The sequence below is a fragment of the Dermochelys coriacea genome, chromosome 4 (genome assembly GCF_009764565.3).
Source record: "Dermochelys coriacea isolate rDerCor1 chromosome 4, rDerCor1.pri.v4, whole genome shotgun sequence".
Taxonomy (NCBI): domain Eukaryota; kingdom Metazoa; phylum Chordata; order Testudines; family Dermochelyidae; genus Dermochelys; species Dermochelys coriacea.
In genome coordinates this window covers 17,594,106-17,615,588 of record NC_050071.1, presented here as the reverse complement: position 1 = coordinate 17,615,588, position 21,483 = coordinate 17,594,106, and the positions used below count along the sequence as shown (strand labels likewise).

The 21,483-nt window shown below is 43.2% G+C and overlaps 1 protein-coding gene across 6 annotated transcripts in view; it reads left to right on the top strand.

Annotated features, from left to right (window-relative positions):
* The window catches only part of TMEM150C (transmembrane protein 150C), a 35,162-nt gene extending 15,609 nt beyond the window's left edge, over positions 1–19,553 (top strand). For 3 of the 6 annotated variants that reach the window (XM_038398084.2, XM_038398087.2, XM_043513628.1), the window contains 7 exons: positions 88–172; positions 1,893–1,946; positions 2,056–2,088; positions 2,213–2,280; positions 8,968–9,095; positions 14,637–14,814; positions 18,037–19,553. In XM_038398084.2, coding sequence (XP_038254012.1) covers positions 88–172; positions 1,893–1,946; positions 2,056–2,088; positions 2,213–2,280; positions 8,968–9,095; positions 14,637–14,814; positions 18,037–18,245 — 755 coding nt within the window. In that variant the 3' untranslated portion in view covers positions 18,246–19,553. The remainder of the gene's footprint in view (positions 1–87; positions 173–1,892; positions 1,947–2,055; positions 2,089–2,212; positions 2,281–8,967; positions 9,096–14,636; positions 14,815–18,036) is intronic. The other 3 variants (XM_043513629.1, XM_038398086.2, XM_038398093.2) reach the window with 2 other exon arrangements.
* The last annotated feature ends 1,930 nt before the right edge of the window (positions 19,554–21,483 follow it).

The window sequence follows — 21,483 nt, the reverse complement described above, 5'->3', positions numbered from 1 at the left end:
GAGAGGGGGAAGGACGTGCTGTCTCCAGTAGCTCTTACCTCTTTTTTCTTTGTTTTGCATTACACTTTATTGTCTTTTTGTTTCTAGCAGGCATGGATGGGAAGAAATGCAGTGTGTGGATGTTTTTACCTCTTGTGTTCACCCTGTTCACTTCAGCTGGGCTATGGATAGTGTAAGTGACCTTCCGCTTGGGTTTTGGGGTGTGTGTGTGTGAGGACTGAGATAAATCAGGTATTCCCAAATGTTACCATAGAATGGACCACATCTGAATAGAGAGAGTTGCACTGCTTTCATTGGGATGGATTGGCAGCTGGTGATCTGCCTTCAGCAAGGGGCAGCATGTAGCTGCGATGCCCAGGAGCAGAGCAGTGGCCAACTCATGATTAGCAGAGACACTTTTTCGTCCTTGCTTCCCCCTTGCTCCACAGAGGAGCAAGGTGCACCAGCCATTTTCCCGGCACATCTTCCTTCTTCCTCTGTGTTGGTAAGTTGCAGGGGGCGGAGCCCAGGTTGCCACTCACCCCTGACCCTGGCCCATCCACTCCTCACTCATTGTGTGGGACTAGGAGCAGCAGTCCAGAAAGGCTTCTCTCCCCTCACACAGTGTGGCCTGCAATGCAGGGGATGTACCCAAAGGAGTAAAGGGGCATTTTATGGCTCCAAACTCGGGTGCAGGTGTGTGGGTCAGCTCACGCATAATAATGAAATAATATTAAGAGAGTCATTATGTACCTTAACTTCTTTTATTAAAAAAAAAAAAAAAAAAAAAGGGATTTAGCACCTGGAAATGAGGAGAAGCGACCAGCTCTTCACAGACCTGCAGGAATTCACTGTTGGCCACGGTTCCGGAACCATGCGTTAATGATATCCTGACTGATGAGTGTGTAGGTTGTGGTCGCAGTTGTAACAGTAACCACTGGATCCTGACCTCTATCATGTGACGCTGCCCCATGTCAGATGAGTCAGAAAATAAGGGCTTGTCTCTTAGCAGCTCTCCCACATCTCGCACTTGTATTACTGCAGCATGTGCCGATACACATTGGTAAACATCTGAAGTAGAATTCTCTCTCCATTGAAGTAATTGACAACTCCCACTAACTTCAGTGGGGCCAGGATTTCACTCTGGATGGAAAAAGAGAGAAGATCTAATTTTAAAGGTGGAAAGTGGCTTGTACAGTATACATTGAGGGGATATCATTCAGTGGGGCAGGTGGTCATTATGAGTACTCTTGCCTTAAGGTGATCTTTAAATTACAAGCCATCAACACTGTAGAAATAAAATAAGGCTAAATTGCAATTGTCCTATAATTAGATGGACGGGAACCTTAGTTATCTGGTCACAGTACCCACAATGGCACTGCCTGTTTGCATTTCAATTACATCATGTGATCTGTGTGACCAAAAGGTACAAAACTTATCCCCAAAGGTGTCCTTTGAGTCTAGACTGCTTCCATGCTTCCTCCCATTAATGGCTCTCTGCTGCAGAAGACAAAGACTGAACAGCCATATTTTCCTTTATACAATAGCTTGAGCATTGATATCAGTAGTATCAGCTGGTAGCAAACAGTGTTGTGGTCTGTGGTAGAAAAGAATTGCTTTCAGGAAAACAAGGGGCTTTGATTAACATTACTAATAAAGGCCCAAATCTATGGAAGCACTTCAGCACATGCTTAAAGCTAAGTAAGTCTGACTGATTTCAATGTGATTTTAGCACATATTTAAAATTAAGCCCATGTTTGAATGCTTTCTTGAATATGAATGGATATTAGACATTTAAAAGTACTTTCCTGAATTGGGTCCCAAATAAATTTATAAATTAAGAAACATGGTTTTCTTGGTCTTATATTTGCATTGTTTGTGTTTTCTAAACTGCCTGTTTCCTCTTTTGACAGATATTTTATAGCTGTGGAAGATAACAAAATTATTCCATTAGATGTGCCAGATCGGTAAGAGTTGTTTTTGTTTTTAAATCGGTAACTTGTAACAAATATTTTTAGAGACACAAAACAGCAAAATCTTTAATTCTGGCTCTTGTGGTTTTTTTGTGTCACTTAGGAAACCTGGTTCCAAAAGTCCCCCTTACATAAGGTAACTGGATCTCCTCCTCCCCCGTCCCATTCCCCACATATCATTCTGATCAATGGATGTTATTTCTTTTTCTCTCTTTAGCTGTCTTAGTAGAGTTACAATGATACACTTTATATTTTTGAAGTATTGCAGGTGATGCACCCCCTGCAAGCTGTGTATTTAGCCAAGTCATGAACATGGCAGCATTTCTAGGTAGGAACCGCGTGGGGAATTTTTTTTTTGTCTCTCTTAATTCACTTTAATGAGTCATTGGAACATGAATAAAATCCAGTAGATGTTGCTGTCAAAGCTGATTATTTGAAACCTTTTAAAGAGATGCTGTTAGTATGAAGCTAGTATTATTTTGTAAGTATTTGTAAAAAGACAGAACAAAGCTGGATATGTCTGATCTTTATGCTTTCCATTTTATTCTCTTCTTTTATCATCACACCTTAGCCTTGAGTCTGTATGACTGTGTTTTCGGTGCATGGAATGATATTTTTTGTTTATTGCTACTATAAAATCTTGCATGGAAACATTGTGTAATTGGTCATTGCATTTGACAAAATGTTATTTCTGAGTTGTTGGGTTTTTTTTCAAATTCCATTAGTAAAAGTATGGAAGTTCACAGGTTGCTTCTGATAAGGGTGAAGCTTCTAAGTAACATAGCTGGGAGAAACACTTGATGGTTATAATGCTTGAAAAAATGTTTCATTGTTTTTGTCAATAAAACTTTTTGTTATGCATGAGATACCGTAAGTATTTTCTCCTGAAGCTACCTAGACAAATGAATCAAAATGATAATGCTGAATTAATGCTCCATTGTTGTTACTGAGTCCATCTTTGCCAATGTGGCTGTGTATATTATGGAAGCACCACTCAGAGTTCCATAGTCAAGGCTAAGCTGAGTTTTGCACTTAAAGCCAGGGATTCAACCATTTTCTTAAATATAAAAAGTACAGCATATCTTCCTCCAAACCCAGGAAATTCAGAGTTCAGGTGACACTGAAATGAAATCCAAACATGTTAAGGATGGAAAGGTATAGTTAGGGCATCCAAACAGCCTTAACTCTGCCCTGGAGTGACATTGTAAAGGTGGTGGTAGAGGGAATCTAATGATTTTAAAAATAGGTTTAAAGATGGAGTGAAAGTTGAGAGTAGATTTTTGAAAGGGGAATATCTATACACACTGATATTTATGGATATATATTGGACCAGAATCTCAGATAGTATAAATCAGTCTGCTTCCACTGACTTGTTGGAACTGCATTAGTTTACACTATCTGTGGTCCTTGGTCATAACATGTGTATGTGCCTGACACACACACACACAGAGAAAGCTAAATACAATTCTATACCTGCAATTGCAGTTTCTGCCTTCAAAACCAAATATAACAATATGTTTGTAGGAAACTTCTTGTCAGATTCCAATGTGTTTGACATGAGTACACATCTCCCTGTTGAGGTACTAAAATACTTCCCCACTCCTACAATCAGATCTGTAGACTTTGCACCCACACAAAGCCCCATTAAAGTCCATGGGCTTCTGTGTGGGTGCAGGAGTCTGCCTGTGTGCAGCCGATTTCATGATCTGGTCTTATGTGTATGAGAATGAGTGAACGTTACTTATGCAGTTGTGATGAAAGATCGAACGAACAAACAAGGTGTTGAAGCTAAAACCTGCTACATGTCGTCAGCATTTTCTCTTTGAACCTAACTCAGTATTACAATGAAAACTATAGCTATGGAACCCCAAGGCTGGAAACCAACAACAACATTTATTATGATGTCTATGGGCATTACCCTATCGGGATAAAGCAGTGCTCGTTAGAGCAGGCTGAATGTCTGCTACATTGGATGCTTATGAGGGCTACTTCCAGCTTCTACCATTATTGACCTTAACTACACTGAAGACCTTGCTCTAGCAGAGGACATACTGGAAATTGTATATAATAGTGAAAGTTTAAGGAGGTGCAGTGTTTAAATATTGCTTTGGTGCTGAGGTTGTTGACCTTTTGAAGGCACAGTAGTGTGCTCTTTTTGTTTTTCTGCATAACTCCCATTAGCATTATTAAGAGTACCACATGCGTAAAAGGGATTGCTCAATCTAGGTAAAAATTGCTTTTATTTTAAAGGTTCAAAATGGACCCAGTTTGTTTATTTTCAAAATAAATTATTGTAATTTTTCATTTACAACTCTTCCCCCCCCCACACACACACTGGTTTTAGTAAGTAAAACATTTTGGTAAGCATTTCAAAAAAAGTTACCATTTTTAAAATGTCATGCAATTTTTCATGGAAATTTTCATTCTTTGAAAAGGCTGTTTTTTCAGTTAAAAATGCTGACTAGCTCTATTGCTGATCAGTTTGGAGATGGATGCAGGGGAAAAAAAAACTACACAACATAAGCAGCAGAATATTCCTCCTGAAACATATTGCCTTTGTCAGTCTATGTCAGATGTCCACTTCAGCCACTGTTCAGGTGCTCAGATTACCTAGCCTTCAGCCTTATTCCTACAACACACCCCGGCCATGCAGTAATATTCTCCATAAAATACACTTCCTTTCATGTCCTATTACTCCATTTTTGCCAGAATTTTAGGTAGGAGGGCCCTTCATTCATTCTTGAGGGGAAATTAATGTAATGTAATGTTCAATTTTTTTTAATCTGCCCAAGCAAAACATGAAGGATCTTGGGAGACTCATATCAGTATATTCATGGAGTCGAGTCCTGGGAATTTTGCCGTTGACTTCAGTGAGGGACAAATTCAGCACTATCTATAGTAATGTGACAGATTGACAGAATTAGCTGGAATATGTACATATAGGGCGTATATTTTCTAAACTGACTAGTAACTGTGGGCGACTTTTTGGGTGTTCTATTTGAGATATCTCAAAGGGGCCTGATTTTCAGAGGTGGGTGCTCAGCATTTTGATCAACAAAATAAGTTATGTTTTCCAACCTGCTTTATAGCCCTATCTGAGCATTCCACGTGACAGCTATGCAGCTGTTTGGTTCTAGAGGTGGGCAGGAAATGATTTTCTCATGCTATAAGCACTTTTGAGGTATTGGAAAAAATTCTGCCCTGAATTGAGATGAAAAATCAAAATCTTGAATTTTGTTGTGACCTGAAAGAAAAAAAAAAAAAAAGATTTGGGTCAATTGAAACCGTTTTGTTTCCATAATTTCATTGTGATTTCAACTATTCTTAAATTTTTACAACAAATGTAATTATCTTACATTTCAAAGTGAAAAGTCAAAACAAAACTGGAATTTCTAATTTAAAATGTTGCAAACAAAATATTTCAATAATTTGAAAACTTTTTTCAGTTTGATTTTTTTGTTGAAAAATCATCAAAACCAAGCCTTTCCTGCAAACCGTTTTGGTTTGGATGAATCAGCGTTTTCTATTGAAAAAAGATGAAGAAAATTGCTGACCAGCTCTACTTAGTTTTGAAGTTTACAGTTAATTACCAAAATATTTCCCCCATTTAAGATCACATCTAGCTGTTTCAGCTAATCCTTTATCAGCTATATCTCCCCTCCCGCACACAAACACTCTCTCCCATGATTCTAAGAAATAATTAATGAGATTGAGATTTACTAGTTTTAGCTCAGAGACGCTACAAGGTTCAGTGCTGCTTTATGATCTTTCATCTGGGGTAGGACCATCTGGTATATGCAAAAATAATTAACATCAGTGCTCGGCAAAGGATACCATCAATATTGCATCTCTCCGTTTTGATATGGAGAAGGAACACTTTTTGTTGAGAATATTGCTGTTTCTCTCTCGTTCCCTTGTTGCCCTGTTTTTGAATACTCCATCACTGATAGAAACATCAATTGCCAAAATTTTCAAAATTGTCTAGTGATTTTGGGAGTACACAAATTTTTGGGTGTATAATTTGAGACATGTTTACAAGGTCCTAATTTTCAGAAAGTACTGAGTGCCCATCTTTGAAAATCTCGCACCTTTAAGATGTCTCAACGGTCATCCAAAAACTGAGGGACCCAAAATCACAAGTCACTTTTGAAAATGTCGGCCCACCAGATCTTGTTAGTTTGTACCACATAGTTGGATAGTGCCCAATTTGTCTTCCATTGAAATCAGTGGCAAAATCCTAAGGACAGGATCAATATGTGTGTATTGAAATTAACATTTTAAGATTGATTCAAAACATAATTGAACATTAATGGTCATGTGACTTGTGAATGGGTTAGGATTCGCCATCTCCCATATACTCCGACAATAATGAAACAACAGCACAGAAAGACGGTTCATTTCACCATATTGTTGCCTTGGGGTGCATTGTAAAGATGAAGGTTGTGTAATTTAAGCATCTATATAGTGGCTGATGCAGCCCTCCAAAATAGACTGACTGATTCACGTTATATTGGACTTACAAAACAGAAAGTAAATAATTAAGATGAAAAGGTCATGCCCATGCATTGACTGGGGGGATGCTGATGTTGGTATTTTGTCCAGGATGAAACTCATTAGAGCCCACTTTAAAGAATACATTTTCTCTGCATCAAGTCAAACAGATACAATGAAACCCTTTCAGGATAATACCTGGTACTGTAATGCTTGGGCAACATGCTGAACTGAAATCCCTGGAAACTGTTCTTTTTTTTTATGCCTGATCCTGATCCCACTGAAGTCCATGGCAAAACTTTCATTTACTTCAATGGCTTGGGACCAAATCCTGTATGCCCCGAGCAGGTCCAGTATGAACATCAGCAATGCCATCATCCCAATACTGCCCTACCATTTGGTATTTTCCACAGAATGCATCCGATGAAGTGAGCTGTAGCTCACGAAAGCTTATGCTCAAATAAATTTGTTAGTCTCTAAGGTGCCCCAAGTACTCCTTTTCTTTTTGCGAATACAGACTAACACAGCTGCTACTCTGAAACCTGCCCTACCACTATGTCTCAGGCATGATCTGTAAGGACTATGTAGGGTGAGAGTGGAACTTGTGCTGAATAGAGGTGAACAAATCATTCATTTTTCGGTTCGGTGGCTGACCTGAAAAATTGGTTCATTTTGAACCTTAACTTAATGTTTTTAGTTTTTCTCACCAAAATGAAAAAAAAATGTTTTAGGGTCAATCAAATCAACCTTTTTTAACCCCCCACTGCAATTCTTCTTCTTTGTGTGTGTGTGTGTGTGTGTGGCTGGAACTATTTGCCAGCTTGGCCTGCATTCATTAATAGATTCAGTACCCCAGTTCTCATTCTGGATGTCTACTCGATTCTTGGTCTCTCTGCAGACGCTGCTAGCAAAATTCCACCTGTGAAATGGACAGTGTTCCAGGAGAGCTGGACTGAGATCAGCAGTTCATTTTTACATGATTCTTCACCAAGTGGTTATTATTTTGTGTCCCTACTAATGTGGTTTGGTTTTCAACCTGTGACCTAGAGGTGCAGGGCTCTATCTCCTGTCATCTGTCTTGTATCAAAAAATTTGACCTATTATTTAAAAAAAAACAACCAATGCTGAAAGAATATATTTGAATGCACCAAACTAAAGCAATGGAACCTACTTAAGAGGGAAATTCACCTTAGCACAGAGAGCATGAATAAGGTCTTAAAAAACCTTAAAATAGGGCTTAAGAGGGACTGTAAGGCAGATCCTGGGTCCTTTGTTCTAGGATGAATTTCATTCCTGATGAATATCTGCTAAAAGAGAAGATCTAGTCAAACCATACAGTCGTTATACAACAGAATTGTATGTGCAGGAGGCTGAAGGATACAAGGACATTAAGATGGATTTTCAAAAGTAACATAAGGGAAATGTGTCCAACTCCCAGTGGATTTCATTTGAATTTAGGCACCTCAGTCCCTTAGACTCCCATAATTCCTATTTGGGTTTGTCTAGATGTGTTAATTTTTCTTCCCCATGCCTTGCTGCCAGTCACCATTCCTACTCCAGGAAGAAGTTTCTGTGACTTCTTAAAGCAATCATGTCTCCCTTAGCTCCTTTCCCATTAGGAAACTGACTTCTCGCTTACAAGTGGCAGTTCCATGCCTTGGTCTGACTGGTACTGATCTGGTTAGAAGTATGCTGAGAATGACATTGATTGTATTGAGCCCTGTATGAAATGCAGTATTAGCTACCTAAAATGCTTTGTGCTATGGGCAAGGAGCATGAAAGACTTAGTCCAGTTCCCAGCGGACAGATTCCCACCTACTTGTCCTTGTTTTCCCCCTTGCTGGCAGTCTTTTATAGATGGGCCAAGGATGGAATAGTCAAGAAAGTGACCTGTACTCTCACCTCTAGAGGCTGATCCCTCTAGGTCAGAATTGTGATATGTTGGCAGGGAAGTGAGAAGAAGCTTTCTGTGCTGTCCCTGTTGTGTGCACATTTGCAAGGATGCTTTTGAAATGTTTGTTTTATAAAACAATGTGAAGGGAGAGGGCCTGATCCAAGCTTTTGATTGGGTCCCTGCTGTGTGCTTCTGGAGGAGGTTAATCATCAAATCGAACTCATCACAAATGTAGCTAATGGAATAAAACTTCATGCAAATCCTATTATTATCAGTTATGTACATAATGTCCAAACTGTGCCAAATGCTTTCCAGACCAATAATAAAGACACAGTCCTTGTCCAGTACAGTTTCTGTCTTGGTTTTAGACAAGATGCGACAAAAGTGTCAGCAATAAATAATGGGGCAGGGAAGGAAGAGAAGGAATTACCCAAGTTACTTACTGTGCTATTGCATCTTCTGCAATTAAATGCAAGGTGGAATGTTCAAAAGCACTGGCCTACCTCTGCTCCCATGGCAGCTCATGTGAGTTTTACCAGGAGCGGGGTTGCGCGCTTTTGGAAATCCTACCCACCAGGTTTGTGCTGTGTGGGTTTATAACTGCGTCTGGCATTTTGTTTCCTTTTTCAGCACTTGTTGTTGCTGTTCTCCGCTTTATACAGCTGAAGCCAAAGATGCTAAACCCCTGGCTGAACGTCTGCGGACTGATTGCGTTATGCTTGGCCTCGTTTGGAATGACCTTACTTGGCAACTTTCAGGTACCCCATTCCCACTTCCTCCTCCCTCCAGCTAATTGGTAATTAACATGTCATTCTTTTCTGGGTTTCCATGGGCATGTCATGAGGGCTGCATTCATTATCTAGCAGCCCTACTTGCTGTGAGCACAGATCTCTGTGCTTCTGGAGCTGCCCATGGCAGGAGTACGGCTGCTAGAATGGCTGTCCATGCTCTCTGCCTCCTCATACCCTCCTGCCCACTACCTAGGCCTGCCACTGCCTCTTAAATTGCTTCCCTGGTGGCAAAGGGAACTCGGCAACTGCCATTAGTAGCACTGATGATTGATTATTCCTAATAAACTTTAAAATTTATTTAAAACCCAAGAGAAATAACCCCCCACTTCCAAGCAGAGTTTGAAACTGTGACACCTGATGTTCCATATCCTGGCACCCAACAGCAGCTGGGAGCCTGCCTTACCCTTGGGCAGGCACTGGGCTTGATGGACAAGTGCCTAGGCATGGGGACTGCACTGGAGAGTGGCCAGCCCTGGGAGCTTGCACACACGTCTATGCTAGCAGCAGGCCAGGCTGCCAGCACAGAGCTGCCATGAAGATAGTTGCTTCCTATTATTAGAATGTATGTTGGTGTTTTACCTCCTGCCTATCCTTAGACTGGTTACAAGAGGGACTTTATATGTAAACACGGAAGGTATTTCCTGCTCTGAGTCATTGCCCTGGCTGTAGTTCTTTCAATTCTCGGTCTGTTCTGTGAGTATTATTATTACAAACAAGCTGTCAGCAGTCATTTTGAGACACCACAAGCTTGCTCTAGAGTGGGAATGTGTCCACTGTACTAATGTGTCTGCTTGTCTCTTAGGTGAATGTGAAATCTTAGGGGGAGGTTTTCAAAAGTATTTAAAGTCAATGGAGGTGGTGTTCCTAAATCCCCTATGTGTCTTTGAAAATCTCCCCCTGTGGTACTGCTAGCAATGCAGCTCTGACTGGTAACTGCTGCGCGAACATGAGAAATTACGCTGGGCCAAATTCTCTGCAGGCATAGCTCTATAGAAGTCAGTGGTATTATGACAGCAGAGAATTTGGCACATTAGTTTTATTGAATTGGAAGAATATGTCAGTTTTCTTTTTTAAAAAGAGAGAGAGAGAGAGAAATTGAAACCAGCTCAGTGTGTGACCTGTTGGCGGTAATCATGTGTCTGCTTGTAATATGTTCCACTCTGACTTTTTATTAAGGATGAGCCAATCAGATACTTTAGGCCAGATCCTCAGCTGGTATACACCAATTCAATGTAGCTTCATTGACATCTCTGCCCATCTCCCCTGTCTAGCAGCTTGTGGCCTTGGTTTTGCCTGTGGACCCCCAAGTTGTAAGAGCTAGCACAATGCTTATCGAGCTGTGTGAAGGGGAAGCTGTGAGAGGTGGGGCCGGCTTTAGGAAACCGAATCTCAAAGTTCTCCTTCCTTCCTTTCCAGTATTTTCCTTTCTAGCGAAGGTCTGGTTCTTTAGAAGCTGTTACAATAAATTACTCTAGGTTATATATTCTGATTTAATAAAGCCACACCTTGCTGGTGAACAGCACCCTTCTTTGGTCTTGTGCCAAACCACAACCAAGGCGTGTCAATGTTAGCCCATAGTAGATGCCCTTGCTTCCTTATTGCTTACTGGCAACACCACAAAATATAATAGAGGGCTTGCAATAGTGTCTCTGGACAAGATCTGTTCTCTGGGGGATGTTGACAGAGAGAGAGAGAGAGCTTAACACACTAAAAGCTACCAGAACAAAAGTAACATTGTCCCTTGCTGGCTCAAACCATCGATCTTTTTGTATTTCCACCCATCACCATAGTATCTGTATGCCTTCCACATGAAATCAGTAGCCAGATCCTTAGTGGACTACAGAGTCTCTGGCTCTTCTCACTTTTTAGGGGTAAACACTTTTCTGGGGGCAGGCTTTTTATTATTTTAGATTTTATTAATTCCCCCCTCCCTTTTGTTTGTTTGGTTGCTTAGGGTATATTGGGAAAAAGAGGGGTCAGTGTTATGATTGACATTATTATGGTGGAAAAGATTTCTCAAATAGGAAGGTTTCACAGCTTTTCCTAGAGATGGTCAGTCAGGAATTGCCTGGCCTCCTCTGGAGGATTGTTCCATAGCCAGATCCATTTGACAGAGAGTGACTTGTCACCAGCTCTCATATGCTTTGTTCTGGGCTTTATGATCTGGGTTGTCCCAGAGGAGCGCAGATATGATGGTTCACAGATGGAAATTCAATCTGTAATGTAACTCTGGGGCTTGATCCATGAATTGCTTTGGAAATTAGGACCAAAGCCTTAAACTGGCATGAGAAGCTGACTGGGAGCCAGTGGAGGGACTTGAGCAGAGGGCTGATGCGCTCACGGTAGCCTGAGCTATGGAGAAGTCGGGCAGTTACATACTGGAGCCTGTGCACTGTCTTTCCATGCAGCTCCAGGTACAGTGAGTTAGTGATCCATCTGGAAGTTAGTGATCCACCTGGAGAGAAAAATGCATGGATCCCTGTGGTCAGATCTCTATCTGGCAGGAAGGGATGAGGTTTCCTTTCAAACTGGAGGTGAAAAAAGGTGTTTTTAGAAACTCATGTTACCTGGTAATCCAGGCTTAGGGAGGAGTCAACCAGGACAATGTCTGGGCCAGCTCTTCTAAGCATTTCCCCTTTCAAACCACTATCACTTCAGCTTGAGACAGCCCGTCTTCATCCAAGAGCTAATTTCTTGTTGATTTTTCTGACATTTTAGTAATAGTGGGGTTGTGTCAGCTGAGACTGAATATAGATAGAGGGAGGGAGGGAGAGGGGGGAGGCTGTGCAGCCATGCAAAGGAAAGTGTGTGCTGTGGAAATGGTCCCAGATAGGCTAATGTTGAAGGCAGCGCTGAGGTCTGAGGTCTGACCACAAATTCCCCATTGCACATGGATCTTGTACCCCATGCAACCAGCACAGAAGGGCTGTTGCTGCTATTCCAGTTCATAGGCTGGAGTAACGACACAGACTTTGAGGCCAGAAGGGACCATCATGATCATGTAGTCAGGCCTCCTGCACATTGCAGGTCACTGAACCTCACCCTCCCACTCGTGAAATAGACCCCAACCTCTGGCTGAGTTACTGACGTCCTCACATCATGGTTTAAAGACTTCAAGTTACAGAGACTCCACCATTTACACTAGTTTAAACCTGCAAGCATAGGCGGCGAGTTCTATGGGCCGTGGGGCCTGGGCACCAGGAATATTCCGGGCCCGGCTCCAGCAATGTTTGAGGCCGGGTCTCTCCCTTGGCCCTGCCTTCTGCCCCCTAGCGCTCTTTCCCCCCTCCCCCCCCGCACATCCCCAGGTGATTTAAAACAGGCCCCCACCCACCACCAGCAGTGCAGCGGAGCTGAGCAGCTTCCTGCCTGCTCACTCCACAAGGCTGCCGGCCCCTCCCTGCGGCTCCTGGGCAGGGTGGGTCGGGTATGTGTCTATGCGCGCTGCTTCTGCTCCAAGCGCCCCTGCGGTCAATAGGAAGCTGCGAGGGCAGTACCTGGGAGTAGCAGTGCAGGGAGGCCCTCTGGCCCACCCTGCCTAGGAGCCTCAGGTAAGTGCTGCGCCGCACCCCCTCACCCCCTCCCAGAGCCTGCACCCGCTCCCATCCTCAAACTCCCTCCCAGAGCCTGCATCCCAGCCCAGAGCCTGCACCCAAACTCTGGGCCAGAGCCTGCACCCCTCACCCCCTCCTGCACTCCCTGCCCCAGCCTGGAGCCTGCACCCAGCACCCAAACTCCCTCCCAGAGCCTGCACCCCTCCTGCACCCCAATCCCCTGCCCCAGCACAGGGCCTGCACCCCAGACCTCCTCCCCTCACCCAAACTCCCTCCCAGAGCCTTAGGCAGGTTTCGAGGGGTGGGCTCTGGGCATTCTGGGCACCACCAAAATTTCTACAAACCACTGCCCCTGCCTGCCGTGCCCCATGCTGCAGAGGAAGGTGAAACCCCCCCAGCATCTCTGCCAATCTTACCTGGAGGGAAATTTCTTCCCGACCCCAAATATGCTGATCAGTTAGACCCTGAGCATGTGGGCGAGACCCACCAGCTAGACACCTAGGAAAGAATTCTCTGTAATAACTCAGAGCCCTCCCCATCAAGCGTCCCATCTCCGGCCATTGGAAATATTTGTTACTAGCAGATGCCTTTATAGGCAGTCTCATCATACCATCCCCTCTACACGCTTAGCAAGCTCAGTCTTGAAACCAGTTAGGTTTTTTGCCCCTCTGCTCCCCTTGGAAGGCGGTTCCAGAACTTCACTCCTTTGCCTAATTTCAAGTCTAAACTCATTGCTGGCTGAGTGGCAGCCCCACTCCCTGCCCTGGGCTGGGGTGGATGGATGGCTTTCAGCTCCCTGCACTCCACTCAGTGTTACTCCCTGTAACACTCAGGCATTCTGTGGGTGGAGTGAATTTCACTAGCTGTGTCAAGGACAAACTGGAAAACTGAAAGACAAGACCAAGTGAATCTGTTATTTATTCTGGCTTCCAAAGTGTGCAAGGTGCTTAAACAAAGGGTTTGCCCCTGCCTTTTTGAACAAAAGCCACAATTCTGTATGTATCATTTTGCCTTCAGAGTCTGAATCAGACAGGGTCATGGTCCCAAATCATTCCTGGTGAGCCTCCATTGACTTCACTGACAAAGGGTGGATTTGACTTGCTCTGATCATGGTAAAGTAGCAGCAGACCCTCCCAACAGGGTTGTTTTTTACTAAGTGAATTCTTATTTATAGATCAAATCTGAGATTTTCACAGCTTCTCAGACAAATTGGACACATCTCTCCTTTTGATTGGGATGGGAATTGTGCGTCCAAATCCCCTAGGTGGTTTTGAGAATCTCATCCAAAAAGCTTCACTTTGTCAGAGTCCAAGCCAGGCTTGTGATGCCTTTGTCTTGCTTGTTACTTCCCAGGTGACTTGGCCTCCCCTAAATTAAGTCACTGTGACTGGATAGCTAATTTGTATCTACGGTCCCAGTCCTGCAAGCTCAGGCAAGAGGATGCCTGTGTCCTAATGGAACCCTTTTGAAGTCAGTGGGGCTCCACCTGCACAGAGCTCATTTGTTGCAGGACTGGGCCTGTGAGCGTCAGTGTTCATGTCCACAGAACAGCACTGACCAAGGCGCAAAGAATTGTCCCAGCATGCACTGGCCACGGTGGAGAACCAGCAAAGGATTTCTGCAGGAAACATCTCTTGTTTGGTTTTTCCGGCGGCCTTGCCAAAGAGCTGGCGGGGATGACTTCAGGACATCACTTTGTCCACTGCTCTTTGGTTTGGGAGGAAATTCTGCTTACAGCAGCAGCTAGGCTGTAAACAGCTGGACCTCACAGACACCTATGTTGCAACCGAGTAGGAAGGCAGCAATGGCTGTGTATTTTGCAACCAAATGATTCTTCTTTAATATTACACCCTTCCTTCCCCCTTCCCGAAAGTAGGATCACCCTGAGGAATTGTATAGATGTTTTTTTCTTTGGGGTGTATCAAAGAAATCGCAAGTTCCTTTTTCTTTGTAGCTCTCCAGCGACGAAGAAATCCATAATGTCGGCACCTCCCTGACGTTCGGTTTTGGCACCCTGGCCTGCTGGATTCAGGCTGCCTTGACACTCAAAATAAACCTAAAGAATGAAGGAAGAAAAGCTGGGATTCCACGAGTTGTCTTGTCAGCCACTATAACCCTGTGTGTAGTCCTTTGTATCCTTTTGCCTTGCTTGTTGGACCTGCAGGCAGCTAGAATAACATGCCTGCTTATCATGAAAGGAGGGGATTTAAAAAGTAATGTACGGTATAAAACTGTTTTCCCCCTTTATAGCACTATCTGTCCTGGGAGCTCAAAACATTTATGGCCACTAACAAATTTAGTCTCACGTTTACCCCCTGGGGTAGGTTAATATTGTTATCCCTGTTTTACAGGCGAGGGTACTGAGACACAGAGAGATCGTGACCTGTCCTAGCTAATTTGCGCAGGAGCACTATGCGGCAGGCCAAGGAACAGAACCCCCATCACCTGTGTCCCTGTCCTGTATCCATACCACAAACCTGTCCTCCCTGATCACTTGGATTTGACTAATCAAGGAGTGAAGAAGTTACCCCTTTGGGCCTGGTCTTCAGTTCTCCCACTGTGCCTTGCTTGCCCTCTAGTCGGGACTGTGCAGTTGGCAAATTCTGACACCTGTGTCCATTGTGATAGAATTTAAACCTCCCGAGTGGGTTTAATTCTGTTACCTGCACATGCACCTGTTAGACTCTGCCATTTGCATGTGCGAGTGATAGTGCTGGGAGCACATATGCAGGTGTTTGTGCAGGCTTTTTGAAAATCAGGCCCACGGGACACCTGAGGGCTATTTCTGGGTCTGCACCTGACCTACTGTGTGACCTGTGAATTAGTCTGTGTCTCAGACTTCCCATCTGTTCAAAGGAGGAGAACAATGCTTACCCCCCATTGAGACCCCTAGCTGGAAAATGCTGTAGAAATGCTAAGTAGTGTTGTTGTTAATGGACATGGGGCCCAGCTCTATTTTAACTTAGTTCAGCATCAGATGCATTGTGATGGGCACTTTATAGAACCATGATTTATCTCTCACTATAGTAGTGGATGTAACAGGAGAGAATTGCCTTTTGTCATCATCACATTCCTGTCAAGAAGCAAGGCCAAGAAAAGCTATCACTTCTGAAAGTTTCCATGAGGTTTCTTTACACAAACGTTTAAATTCTCATCATTCACTGTTGTTGTCAGCAGTGGGTTTAAAACTCCTTCTATATCATTTCAGAGGTGGTTATACCATAGAACAATCCCTGAATCCCAATTAATAAAGCAATATGACTAAATTGCTGTTACACCATTGGGCATATTAGCAACACCTGTATAGAGCCATGAAATGTTCTAGGAGAAAATCTTGGGAAAACAAAAGGAGCCAAGCTTCTTAAGATCAGAAGTGGTTTGAAGGTTTATTTGGATAAAATTTTCAAAAAGCACCTAATTCCCATTTTTAGAATGGGATTTACGTTCCTAAGTGACTTAGGCACTTTTGAAAATTTCACCCGATGTCAGGAAATACACCAGTCTGATGTAAACATATAGAGGCCTCCCCCGTTTCCAGCTACAAAAGTTTATTGTTTCCAGAGAGGTTTATCTCATGATTTTGCTTTATGTATCACAAATCATTTGCCAGGTCTGTACCCTTGTATGCTTTTCTGCCAGCAACTTTCGTTCCAGAAAGGTTGGTGTAAGATTCTGCACAAAGAGCTGCAGCAAGTTGGGTCTGGAAAAAGTACATCATCTTGAGAGGTTTAGGAAAGGTTGCTGTAGCTGGAAATCCAGCGAGCCAGTGTTCAGTCCTTCTCTTTACCTCTAAAGAAGCTCACAAACTAACGTGCTGAATGTTACCAGCAAAATCCTATCATCTCAGTGCCCTGGTGTCTGGTTACTTCACCACAGGTGATATTCACCCTGTGCAGAGGGCCACAACACCAGGCCTATCTAACACTGAAATCCTATATAAATTCTCCAAATAGCCCTTACGTGGGGTAGAAGCCTTGAGCTGGCCCTTTGCATGGGGTGAATTTCACCCTTGGGCACAACCTGAGAACAACCCTGAAAATGTGGAGGAAATTGGAGACCGTTAGAGCCAAATTCAGCCATAAGGTCACAACACCCATTTATTGCAATGGGGACTGGGACTGCTTATGCTATGGCTGAATATGGACCAAAGGAGCAAATTCTAATGGCCTGTTTTGTGATAAATCCAACCCTGAGCATGAAGCTATGTGGGAGGCTGTTCATTTTTTTAGCTGTAAATGTGTGTGACCCTTTCTTCTCAGGGTGCAGGTTAAACAACAATCTTCTAGAAAAGGTAGGCAGATAAGCAGGTCCTATAACAGTCAAAGGTCACATCTACACTGTTGAGGGACCCAGTTACAGTGTGGAGGTTCCCCAGCTTGGTCAGGTCTTGGACTGCAGGAAGGAGCTGAGTCTTGTTTTAACCATGTCCAGCCCCGCAAAGTCTAAGTGTTTTAACCATGTTAGGGAAGTTTGTGTTGGAACCTGGTCCCCAGCATGGTCGTTTTAATACTGTAGATAAGACAAAAGAGTAACAGTGGAGCGTGAGGTCAGTGTTTGTTAAATGCCAGCCGCGTGCTCAGCACAGCATGAGATACAAAGACACAGTCCCTGTCCTAAGGAGTTGAGACCAAATAAGCAGAGAATGGAAAAAGCCTTAGGAGACTCGGAGGAAGGTTTGATCTCAAACTGTGGTGTGTGTTCTTTAGTATATTGGGCGAGTGATGGTATTTTTACTGGTGGAGGTCAGTGTTTCCGGGCTTCCCAAAAAAGGTTGGCTTTAATAAGTAATAAGTGGGTTTAACCTTAGCCCAGAATGGGACTGAGCCTGTTCTCACTGAGACACAGCATGGTCTGTGGTTACAGCACTGAACTAGGACACAAAACTGGGTTCTGTTCTCAGGTTTGCCACTGAGTGGCTGTTTGGCCTTGAGCAAGTTACTTCACCTCTCTGTGCCTTTTTCATCATGGGAAAGATATTTCCCCTTCTTTGTCAAATGCTTTGGGATGTACAGGTGAACAGTGTGATGCAAGAGCTAAGCACAATTTTATGGAAATAGAAGCACGTTCATTAGCCACATGAAAGTGTTGCCACATGTAACAGGCTTGCAAATGTTCCCGGTTTGTCCAGTTTCCTGCTGAATTAGATTGTTGACATTCACCCTGTCCCTGATTTTCTATTTAATACCATTTTTAATTGCATGTTGGCTGCCACGGTCCAGTGGATTATATTTAAGTGTAAAAAGAAGGCAAGAAGTTATCACCTCACGCATTTGAAAAACAACCCACAGCGGCTCTATCTGCTCTCATCCAGGACTTAGGCTGCTCAGACGTTCTCCTTGACAGCTCTTCTCCAGACTTTATCCTGATGGCACAGGGGATCCATATGCATGCAGCCAGGATCCAGTGGGGCTTGGTGATGTGCTTCCTCTGCTACTTTGGTACCTTCGCTGTGGAGTTCAGACACTACAGATTTGAGATAATTTGTTCTGAGTACCAGGAAAACTTCTTGAGCTTTTCCGAAAGCCCGTCTGAAGCCTCTGAGTATCAAACAGATCAGGTATAGGCCTGCCCTCGTTACATGGCAGGTGGGCTCGCATGGTCAGGAGATTTAACCCATGACCTCATTACATTTTTTTTGACAAGTTCATTTTCCATGTACAGTCACAGACGTATTGCCAAAGGGCTCTGAGGGCAGCTGTTTAAGAGCAGAGCAAAAACGCAAGGATCTATCTGACCAAATCTGAAAACACCAATGTATTTGTAAAGAAAGGCCGATTACTAAGTTTGTGCTAGAGGTCTCTCTCCTCAACCCCTGTCCCATTCATCTTAGAAATATCCTAATCCTCACAAGGCCACTGTCAGGTAGGTTGTATTATCCCCATTATACAGCTGGGGAGATGACTTCTCCAGCGTGACAGGTCAGTCAGGGTTAGTACTCAGGCGTTACTGGCTCCTACTCCTGCAATCAGACCACTAGACTGCACTTGTCTCAGGTTTCAACTGGTTTTTATTGCCTTGTTGTTGGACAAGGGTAACTTGATTGTGAAGTGAGGAAGAATTACCAGCTGGTTTTATGGCATCTGGACTTGGAATCAATCAGTGGAAGAAGAGAGCACAAACATACTGGCTCTTGATTAAGGATAGGCACTTCTTCCCATTTGGAAAGCAGATAAAGGTGAGGCCTGGTTTGGGAAAAACTAGACAACTAAAAAGACAGTGAAGGAGACAGTGGTCGGCAGTGGATGTGGGACTGAGGCAGCCCACCTGCACCAAAGCGAAATTAGAAAACGCATCCCAATGCAGCGTGGGTGGGGCTGGGCTACATCTCAATGTGGTATGGTCTGAGCAGCTGTGCCCCACGTGAACAGACAGCGCAAGGCTAAAATGTGAATGTTTCTTCTGCCCAGCGGGGACCAAAAGGGTGTTTTTTTTTTATTTGTAGTGCTTCCATAAAATCCTGTGTATAATATTTAGAAAGCGGCTTTTCTCACTATTTCTCATGGACAAGGGGAACCTTGTCTGAACTTAGTCTGAGTGAAGATTCCGGCTCATGTATGTTCAGAACATCATAAATTCAGGCAGATTTTACTGGATGTAGTTTTATTTTACTCTTATGCACTAATGGTGAAATTCACCCTTTGCAGAGGACTTTGCCTCAACTTACCTACCTATGTGCCTAATTCAGCAACAGACTCTGATTGGTTGGACCCCTGCCGAGCCCCATTGAAGCTAATGGCAGCTGGAATCCACCTGTACAGACTTTGTTAAAGGATCAGGGTCCTTGGGCTTAAGTGTGACTTAAATGGTGGACTGGCCTAGCTCTGGCCCTCTGCATGGGGCTGAATTCACCTTAAAAGTTCAGGATAGTAAAGAAACCGCTACAGGCAGAGCTGCCTGGACAAAAACCCTAACAGAACTTGGATGAGCTTTCATTCCATTCCTAAAGGGGACGGAGCTAAACTACCAATGATCTTGGTACACTGGCCGAAACTTGGAGACTTTTCATAATGTAAAACAAATACAGCTCAAATTTTATGGAGCAGGTTGAAAATCCAACATTTTCAAATTAAAATGGTTTGGTTTTGAAGAGTTTAGTTTTTTTGAGGGAAGTCTAGATTTTCTGCAGAAAGGACACGCTTGGTGAACAATTTCATTTTGACAAAAACCCAATTTTCCACTGAAAAACAGTTTTGATGGAAAATTTTCAACCAGCCCTATGAAATTGGTTATTTTGAGGCAGATTCTACACTTGGTTACCCTGGTGTAATTCCAGAGTAACTCCACTGAATGGAGAGTTTACATCTGGCAGCAGAATTTGGGCCTTTAGTAATACATCTAAGAATAAGAAAAAGTTAGCAGGACACTTTCAGGGAAGGGAATGTGTGGATGTTTGTCATTAAAATGAAGTAGTGGTGGGTTTATCACCCATTAGCAGAAGACTCAAAATAACAAGGCCAATCCACATATCTTTTTCTTTTCTTCACTGCCAGGGGAGGGTGAGACTGTTAGGAATACACATAAATGGAGAATCTCACACATGTGCATATTGAGCAGAGAGTAGTAAGCTTTTGTTTAAAAAGTGTTTACTGTAAATAGTCCACTGACTTTTTAAAAATCAAATAATGCTTTTGTTTTATCATTTTATATTTTGAAATTTTATCAAAGAAAAAAAAATGAAGTTTGTGAATTTTTTCCACTAACAATATGCAATCCAAGCTGAATTTCAAGCTTTTGGTGATGTACTGTACATTTCTTAAAGTATTTCTAATGGCACATTTCAGTACAGCTGATCAATAACTAATGTACACTGAAACATGACCACTAAATAAACTTCTTTTATGGAAAGAGTGAGTTTTATTCCCTCCCCCCATATACCCAGTTTAATTATGACAAATGGAACAAGATGTGAGCAAATACTCACTTTGCATCTTGATACAATGGTACACATCAACTTTACCTAAATCCAGTGCCCAGTCAGTCATGCAGATATGACTATAGCAGTAAGGATTGTGAATCTGGTATGTTTCTGCAGTGTGCTCGGTTTAGGGTGAAGATCACTCTAAGTAGTGGGCCACAGCTGTATTCAGATTAGCTGGGTCTCTCTCTCAAGACTGGACAGCTATTTCCCTAAGGACCTGCCATCTCCCTTTAAAGGGATGTGCTGTCAAGATGCATTTTATTTTTTTGCAGAGACCATCTCTGTGTTACTAGCACCACTGACATGCCACAGCACTTTACAAATGTACTTGGGCGTTTATAATGTTGACTTAATCTTGGCATTCTGTTTAAGGCCCAGTCCCGCTATTGACTCTGTTAGTGCAGAGCCTGTGGAAATGCTCTTAGCTGGACATAATGGGCCCTCCGTGCCCAACTGAATGTAGGCTCAGGGTCCACATTTGGGCAGTAGAACAGATGAGCCTGTTTTACTTTCTAGTTCTCAGGCATGGTATTGCCAAACCCACACATTCAAAAATCATGATTAACTTAAAAATAATTGGGGGTTGGATTAGAAGGGGCATCGTAACCTGCACACAAATGCTTCCTAGAGTTACACATGGGAAATACTGGTACAAAAGCTGGTGAAATGCACCTTCTCATCCCAACATGCCACCCTAGGATCTTCACTTTCCCTCCCCCTCCTGGCTTCAGTGGCCGTAGTAACGGTCCCATCAGGGCGATATGTTCGCACCTCTCCCCTCCAATCATAACCTGACCCTACACAACTTCCCCTTGGTTTCTTTGCTGATGAATGTGTCTCACAGGGAAGGAAGGCTGTCTTCTACACACCCATGAATGCTTAG